The 9587-nt window shown below is 37.3% G+C and overlaps 1 protein-coding gene across 1 annotated transcript in view; it reads right to left on the bottom strand.

The window, feature by feature from the left end:
- The window catches only part of lef1 (lymphoid enhancer-binding factor 1), a 47263-nt gene extending 43878 nt beyond the window's left edge, over nucleotides 1-3385 (bottom strand). The window contains exons 1-3 of the mRNA XM_057331198.1: nucleotides 2720-3385; nucleotides 1492-1555; nucleotides 367-494 (exon numbers count right to left, since the gene is read on the bottom strand). Of these exons, the coding sequence (XP_057187181.1) occupies nucleotides 367-494; nucleotides 1492-1555; nucleotides 2720-2926 (399 nt within the window). The 5' untranslated portion in view covers nucleotides 2927-3385. The remainder of the gene's footprint in view (nucleotides 1-366; nucleotides 495-1491; nucleotides 1556-2719) is intronic.
- Nucleotides 3386-9587: the final 6202 nt, after the last annotated feature.

Below are 9587 nucleotides of genomic sequence, written 5' to 3' on the forward strand. Positions count from 1 at the left end.
TATCCATCCCACCCCCACCAGCGGACGATTTATAGAATCATTGCGACGGGGACAGATGCACGGCGAAGACACACGAAAAATTCTGTCTCTCTTCAAAGCAACCATCCAAACAAGTGTTATTGTTTTTTTTCTTCGTTTTCCACAGTGGACCGTATAGATGATATAAGAAATGCACCTCAACGAAGTTGCTCAGATATGGGTCACAACATTAGTCACAGTCACGCTGCCAATTGGTCACTAACATCACAACTCGGAGCTGTACGTGATTACAGAAGATGTTTTGGAAAAACTGTCATTTATGGTTCTTTAAGAGGCGATATCTTTATTAAAAAAAACAGGGCTGAAGAGTGAACAGGTAACACTTACCATTCTGGGAATGGGAGGCGAGAGAGAGCCGTTGTTCATGTAATGCTCATTGTTCATATTGGTCATCATGATGTATCCTGGGTAACTGGGGTACGGATGCCCTTTGCAGTACATATCTTGGAGTTTGCCTGGAAGAGAACACAAGATCACTTTGATTGTTGATTTAAATTATAGTCCGCTATTGCACTTGTGATCATGTCACGCAAAAAAAGTTTGCATGAGTTTTGCATGTAGCCTGTTAACATTCACTTCTATTTTCACATTTGTGCATTCAACAGATGAGATGAGCTTGTTTATTTTTTACAGTATGTGCAATCGGTGGGTCTCAAACTCATGACCTTAGCACTGTTCGTATCATGCTCTACCAGCTGAACTACAGAAAAAGTCCCTTTGTGCCAATCAACAACAATTAACAGAAAACAGCACCAGACCTATTTTTTTATGTAAGATGCCCCAAACCAAACAGGAAAGCCTGCCGTTTCTCACAGTATCTAAAACAGGGGGGTCGTTCTGAAGCCAGCGGAGTGTTTGGCTGAAAATTTGCATCCTAATTCACAGCGAGCGGAGAACAATGGGACGAAGACAATCAAGTCACTTCACTGCGACCCTAGCACCCTGTAAAAAAAGACCCGGGTGCAAACAGAGATCAAATGAACTCCGGGCCATCACAGCAACATGCTGCGCCTGACAATAGCGTCCCAGACGGTGTGTTTGGAAACCGGAGTGTCACAGGAAGATGGGGCACTTCCCAGTTTCCCTGGCACGTGTCGCTACGTGTCAAATACAAACAGATCGTGGAATGCCACATTTTTAACACTAAGATGTTATATAAAGAATGTTAAAACAGCCAATAAATTAATTACATCAGCACGTCAAAATAACGTGTCGTATTTGCTTCGAAAAAATGAACATTGTCATAAAGAAACAAATATGGACAGAAAGTTTGATTTAAAAAAAAAAGCAAACACAAGCCATATTTTACCACTGGTAAACTGTCTACCCATGTAAGAATAACAACGGCATGACTTTGTAGAGCATGTGACTCACTAAAAATTCATTGGCACCACTGAATGTATTTGTTCTGAACGGAATTAACAATATTACACACATTTTCATACCACTTACCATCATCCGGATGGTCCCTGTGCTTCTCATAAGAGTCTGGTGGTATTTGGGACTGTCTAGCTGCCTGTTCAAAAATGTAGAAGACAGATATTAACAGCTTATTTTCTGATGTAATTGTCACTGTTGAAACACACCAAGGGAATAGCAAAATATATTTCCCAGCATTTCTGTTCAACAAAGAACGTTCAATCAAACGTTAACAAGAAAGGGCCCGTTTTGATTTCATTTTTCATTAGCAGAAAGCAACCATACAGTCAACGAGTGTCAAACACAGCGACTGTCTGGTGTGGTGACCACAAGCGTGAAAATAAAATAAAAGCTTTGCAACTATTCTTGTTTCCCCTGCATTATGAATCAGAGGTGCGTGGAAATAAACTCCATTTAGAGTTCAGCTCCCTCAGGGCGCCTTCCAGCAGAGTCTGAGATCTGAACCGCTTTCCCAATTAACATGCAGCCCGTCACTTTGTTCGTAGGCATGCCATGATATAACCCTGCATGCTGTTGATGCCAGGAGGAAATACATTTCATTAACAAACGCACGCATTTGATTATTTTTCCAATTCATTTTACTAGAAAGTAGTAATAGAAAAAAATGGGAATCGCGGAAAACTGAACTGAAATCGAATAAACGGAGGTCACACAAAACCGTCTGACAAAATTCTAAGGCATTTTAATTCTTTTAATTTCTTTTCATTTAATCTAACGACAATAAATAGACTAAAACTTAGTAGAAAGAAAAGTAAAATATAAATCACTGCACTTTGACTATTTAACAGAATATTACAATCACTTGTGAATAGATGAACACGTGTGAATATCAGAAATATCGTATTCGTGCGTACGTAGCAGGTTTTCTTTTATTAAGAATTTCTTTATTCATCCCTGCGAATATCTTATTTTATTCAATAATGTTAATTCATTTCTAATCTATTTGAGTAATTGTTCGTTTGGAAAACCATTTAATTTGTGTGCTTAATAAAAAAAAAAAACACTGACAACAAACCCCTGTGACTTTCTCTTTCCTCGTTCACAAACAAAATAAGTTTGTTGTCGTCGACACGTGCAGCTCCACACACACGCCAACAGGACAGAGGTGAAAACATCAACTTGCAACATGGCTACAAATTATAAACACAAATCCCAACTTCTCAAAAACTGCACATCGTGAGTCGTCCTGTCGATGGCCGGTAAAGTTTCCACGAGAGCTTCCCGTGTGTTTGATACTCACGTCGTGGCTGTTGCTGTTTGGACTGATCTCCGACTCGTTGACCAGAGACGATTTGATCTCCGCTAGGTCTCCCTCTTCTTCGGAGTGACAGATCTCCGCGAAGATCTGCTCCTTCTGCGGATCCCCCTCGTCTTTGAACGGGATCATTTCGTCGGTGGCGCAGAGCTCCGGGTCCCCGCCGCCTCCTCCGCCCGACAACTGCGGCATTTTTCGGGTGAATTGAAAGTCCTCCTCACCCTAAAAACGCCCAGAACGAAAGCGTGCCACAGAGGACCCTGTGTACTTTTGGCGTGCGCGCTCCAAACGCGCGTGTGAGCGTTCGGCACACGGCAACGGGGTGCGCGTACTTGCGTAACGCGGTGAATCCAGGTGGGAAATATACAAATCGCTGGTCGGTTTTTAGCGGGTGTTGAAGGTAAATAGCGGCTCCTTCGGTGTACATAAAAAGAAACAATGACAGAAGTTAAAGTTGGGATGAATGCAGCGCAGTCTCGACGGTTTCCGTGGTTAAAAAATAGAAAATAAAAAGTTGTTGTATGTCATTCCCTTTTGGTTTTTTTGAGTTGTAAAAGGTGTCCCTCTTCAGAAGTGAGCCCAGCAGAGACTGAGAGTAATGTTGAGCTGGAGAGAGTGTAGTGCTGTACTCCTCCCCCTGATCTCTGACTGAGTATAGAGATGAAACACAAGCCGCCGCTGTGATTGACACCACACACACACTGGCTCTCCCGACGAAAGTAAAGGGGGATTTTATACATATTTTACAACAAATAGGCAGAGAGGTAAAAATGAGTGCGAGGAGGTAGAAAACACTGAATCCACTATAGAATTTTGGGATTGTCGTAAACGTGAAGGTTGGTGTTCAGCAAACTCAAACAATATTCTGTAAACGCCGTGATAGAATGTCCTGCATGAAATACGGAGGCGTTTGTATCATTAAATCATTATTTCAAAAATAGAAAAACGAAATTTTTTTGTTACGTATTGACAGAAAATAACAGCAATCACCTGATTCTCCAAGTGTTACATCGATCTGCTGTACGTTGGAAAATAAGATTCGTGCATTTATATTTTTTGTCTTATTTGTTTACAGATGTAGCTATAAAGGAGGATAAAATTCAGTTGGAAAAGATCCAGACACTTGCTTGTGTGTATATGAAGGCAGGGGCGTGTTAAAAAAAATCATCTCATTTTTGTTGTCCATTTCTTTACAAAACAGTGCGGTCTTGCAGTCTTGCTTTGTACTTGATTGAATCACTATTTGAAGTTATATTAATAGGCTATACGAATTCTTATTTTGATATCTTTTTTTGTTTTAAAATGTTTTTAATTTTATTTAAACACTATATCATCCGATGTTAAATTCTATGCATTTTCACTTGGTTTAAAGGGTTGTAAAATAAGAAAAATACTGCATTTATATTACAAATTATAAAAGTAACATAATTTACCAAATAAGGACAAACTAAAACCTTTTTTATCATATAAAATGGTTGTAAAATAAGAAAAATATTGCATTTATATTACAAATTATTAAAGTAACATAATTTACAAAATAAGGACAAATTAAAACATTTTTAATCATATGAATACATAGCAATCGTTGTGACGGGGAAAATCGATCACAGTCGCGTAAAAAATGTAACGAATCCGTAATTAGCAGTATTTCATTTATTTTTTAAGCATATTTAAATATTATCATGTCAACCACGGTGTAGGAAATTATTTTGTGTTTACGCGATGAATTAACCGTAAACGCAAAAGCAGCTACAAAATGTGTTCGAGATTAATGGGCTAAATGAAACCGGGCTAAATTCATGGGGCCCTCCCTCGACGTAGCCAAAAACAAGAAGAGGGAAGAAAAACATTGGGAAGTGTTTCTGTGGCTTGCGTGAGAATAAGTTTGGAGCAGGAGGCAGATCTTTATAAGGCAGGCAGAGGTGGGGTTTGTGGGCGGAGCCGCGGCTTCCTTTGATCTGGCGGCGGCGGCCTCTTTCATCCCCAGCCTTTGTATGACCATATTTGGTATGAGGATGGAGACGGGCCAACATTTCCACGCGCGCCTTCATCCCAGCTGAGAGGGAAAATGAGGGTTCTCTTCCGGGTAAAGGAGACACAGCGAGAAAGATCAAAGGCTTTGGACTGGAACTCGAATGTGGATTCAAAAGAGAGCGAGAGAGCAAGAGACGACGGGACTGGCCGCATTCCAGATTGTAGCGGAAAACCGAGCCTCGCGCGCACACACGCTCCTAGGATAACAATACAACCTTTCAGTTTTAAAATGAAGGCATTGGAGTGCAGACGTTTTTTATTGCAAACTGTGTGCAGTTATTTTAATACTTGGTTATTTCATATTTTCTATAGGCCTATTTACAAAATGAAAAGGCTGTATTGCTACAGCTCTGGCAAAGGCAAAAACAAGTCATGTATTTCTGTAATTAACATAAAAAAGCACAAAGTCTGGAAAATTAAAGTATCTACCATGTCAGGATTTTTGTCGAACCATTATATGTGTGTGAAATAAAAATTGAGACTTAATTTAATTTTAAGAAGGAAAGCATGCAGGAAGTGATCAATATATCAACAGCAAATCTAAAAATGAACAGATATGATCCTTATACTCTGAATAACTCGTTGTATTCAGATCACACATGCTGATAAAATGTATACACTCAATGCACTGTAAGTTGCTTTGAATAAAAGCGCTGCTGAATGCAAAAATGTAAATGAATGGAAATTATGAAGAGAGGGCAACTGCCAAGTTTACTGTTAGAAAACACACACAGTCACACTAGCTGCCTACTACAATACAATTTTCATATTTTTAAGATCTTTTTTCAGTTGTAAAGTGAAGATAATGCATGTAACAAGGCTGATGTGATGCAATTACAAATTGTGGGAATGTATTTTTTTTTGCATGCCTAAGTCTTCATATCGTCGCTGTCCTTCCGAAACCTTTTATGTCCAAGTCTTTCAGGAAATGGAAAAAACACAGAATTTTATTGACATTATTGGTAAGATATTTGCAAAACGCAGTGACAAACATAAAGGGTGACTAACAATAATGATATATGGCAAAAAAATAAAAATCATGAAATATGGAGATACAAGGTTTCAGAAGGACAACAGCCATATGCAAAATACCAGGGAAGTTTTTCTATAGGGCTGAGCAAGCAAAAACAATAAAAGCATTAATGAAGAACAAGCATTTAAAGATCATACACTGTGTAAAAATACGCAATCAATAAATAATCAAAATAATTCAAGTTAAACGTTTTTGTTATAAGTGATCATTTATCACTAGTCAGGACCTGTACAGCCAATTTGATTATACTTAAAAAATTATGCTGGAACAATGTTTAAAAATGTAAAACATTTATTTTATCTCTCTCTCTAAAGACAGGCTTTATATTTCTGATAAAAAAAAGGTCTTTTAATAATAAAGATCTAGGCCTTGGCAAATCAACCTAATCACAGAAAGAACACTGATAAAATGGTCATTACACAGTCTGAAAAAGGGATTTTGCCCTCAGTTAACACACCAGTATTAATAAAAGGCATACATTGAATGCAGGCAATTTGAATAAAAGCTTCTGCCAAATTAATGTAAATTAAAAGAGATCAAATGAAAATTAGCTGTGAACTGCCAGGTTTATTGCTAGAAAACATAAGAACGAAGCATGTACAAATATGCTTATTCTAAATTAACTCTACAAAATGTCCATAAACAATATAAGCCTGAAGTTGAAAAACTTACAGTGTTCTGTATTTGAAGATGTTTTATACACGTCACATATTTGAAGGATTTCCCTGTTTTAATTGGGGTTTTCATGTAATTCAGTTATTCTTTGTTTTGGCAACCAGCTCTGTGTGTCTAAACACCAGAATTCCAATGCAAAAACAAGCATAACATTCTCATTTGCCAATAATTTGAGGTTAAATCGGTATTTGACAGTGACCATCAGCACAAGAAAAACTAATCCACAATCCAGTGCAATTAGGTGCCGGACGTGGTGTCATTGCTGGACCTGTTGGCAAACATCTAAACATCTAAACCATGCACAATGGAATCAAATATGTGCTAGTTAAGAGCAGAACTAGATTCGATTGCACAGTTCTGGCGTAAAATTTTTCTTTTACAGTAACTGGAAGCACAATAATTGCCTTTTTCTTAAAAAAAAGAGGGAGAGAGGGAAATATCCTAAAAGAGATCATTTGCATTTCAGTCTTAATGAGTTTGCAGAAGTGACCGCTCTGGATCAAACATGAAAAGGAAAACCTCCTGCTGTGTCCTGACCTGAATTTAGTTGTCTTCGCTCTTCTACTGCATATTGAATGTTATATAACCTTGAAGGACCAGAAACGTATCCATAACACAGCATAATTTATCATAGCGCTGCTAATCTAGAAGAGAATTAGAGCGTACAGAAATTCAGAGTAGGGTCTTGCTGTGATGTTCATAAATCTAGTGCTATTGATCAAGGAACGTGGATTAATAATTTGGTTCAACTGTAATCTGAGAACAGACTAGACCTATATAGTGAGAATGGATATTTGCTGATCTGGTGTGAACGATTAAAACGGTTTCAAAATGATTTAAAATGTGGATCGTTCGAAAAAATGAGTGAGAATTCTGTTGCAAGTCAACATGAAATGACACAACCCATTTTATTTTTGTTATGTGACATTGTGTATCTGTGATATTCAATGAGATAAATGTTGAATTGGATTTATTTCTATAGACCACTTCGCAAGATATAAACACTGGTCCAAAAGACTTCCAGTTTTACTTTTTTTAAAAATATTTTTTTTAAATATATCGCCGGTGTTAAAAAGGGTCAAATTAACTCTCACAGTGTTTATATAATCCCACACGTTGAGAGTGTGGATTATATATACACCATGAGTGTTAATTTGACATTTTTTAAACACTGGCGATTTTACTGTATATTTAAGTCTTACAGACATTTATTTTGATTCGGTTATAAATGTTCTGTTGGTTGTATTTTGTTCAAACGTTTGTGTAATGTTGGACCAGCGTTGTTTACGCCTTCCAAAATGGTCTATTGCAAACTGAATCTTTAAATTGAAAATCTTCATGATACCTTTATGTATCATGTATTCCAAACCTGTATACATTTCTTTGTTCTGTTGAACACAAAGATGTTAGCAACTGAGATTTCTGGAACATAAATGACTACCATATTAGGAAAAAAATATTTTTTCTTTAACACAAAATGAGATATTGTGAGGGATTACACCTTTGACTACCATTTAAATTTTCCCTCTATGGTAGTCAATAATGCTTTAGAAATGTCAGTTGCTAACATTTTTCCAAATATCTTTCTTTGCGTTCAACAGAACAAAGAAATTTATAAAGGGTTTGGAACACCTTGGGGGAGGGCAGAGGGGAGTAATTCATGACAGTATTTTCAGTTTTGGGTGGAGTATCCCTTTAACCTTTATAAAGATCCACTAGTTGAAGAATCAGCAGAATTACAGTACACTACAGTACAGTATGTTAAAACCCACCCTCTGTCCTCTGAGATACACAGCTGGCATACAGATCCAGTGAATCTTCCACCTGCTTGAGCTCCGACACATCCCATCAAATCCAAAATTATAGCTGTAATAAATGACAGGAAACAAACATCACATTAAGATGAAAGCAGCATACAATTAAAGTTTAGAGGGGGGAAGAAAGCCATCTATCAGCCGAAAAATGCAGAAGAGTCAACGGTGGGTGAGGTCTAAAGCGAGAGATGCTTCGCTACTCTTTTATTGGTGGGAACACAGGTGATGTTCAGAGGAAGAGAAAGTGTCTGCAGGGGATGTGCTAAGCGTTCGGCCCCATGTCTGTTCTGTGATCTGCTGATTTATAACACGGCGAGAAGCAGACATACTGTTATTAAAATAAAATCATATTCTGGTCGGAGCTGGGGAGGGGAAAACGCCCAACAGGGGAAATTTGTTACGCTAGGTTATTGAGTTTGGAGTTTTCCACACATAGCACTCTTAAAAAACAAGTCTCAAGAAAAAGATGAAAATAAAAACACTTCGAGGGGCATGTAGAGGATAATGTTGCGCATGTACAGTATATACATATGCGGGGCAAGTTGTCACACGGGGAGGGAGATTTTGAGTCGAAGATTCAGTTGCATGTAGTTGATGCATGAATTGAAATAATATTTGTGACCCTGGACACCAAAACCAGCCTTATGGGTCAATTTTTCGATATTGAGATTTTTACATAATCTGAAAGCTAAACTTTCTATAGATATATGAGTTGTTAGAATAGGACAATATCTGGCTGAGATACAACCGTTTAAAACTCTGGAATCTGAGAGCGCAAAAAAATCAAAATATTGAGAAAATCACCTTTGAAGTTGTTAATCAGGGCCATCCACTCACAAAAATAAAGTTTTTATATATTTAAGGTAGGAAATTTACAAAATATCTTCATGGAACACAATCTTTACTTAATATCCTAATGATTTTTGGCATAAAAGAAAAATCGATAATTTTGACCCACACAATGTATTTTTGTCTTTTACTAAAAATGTTCCCGTGCTACTTAAGACTGGTTTTGTGATCCAGGGTCACATTTGTGAATTCTATAAACTAATATTTCAACATCAAACAAATTAATTTTGCATGAACAGATGTATCATATCAAAAATGATACAACTTTGAAAAAACATACATAAAAGTCTCTGTGCATTTTGTTTGCTAGAAGCATTTTTTCCTTCAATACTAAAATTCTGATTTAAAACACATGTGCGACGACGAGTGACATTTTACAAATAAACACAAAACTATTGAAGAAGTGGATTTTTCTGAAGTTTCTTTAAAGCAGGGTCGATTTTTAATT

This window comes from Triplophysa rosa, linkage group LG4, assembly GCF_024868665.1.
Source record: "Triplophysa rosa linkage group LG4, Trosa_1v2, whole genome shotgun sequence".
In the NCBI taxonomy this organism is placed as follows: Eukaryota; Metazoa; Chordata; class Actinopteri; order Cypriniformes; family Nemacheilidae; genus Triplophysa; species Triplophysa rosa.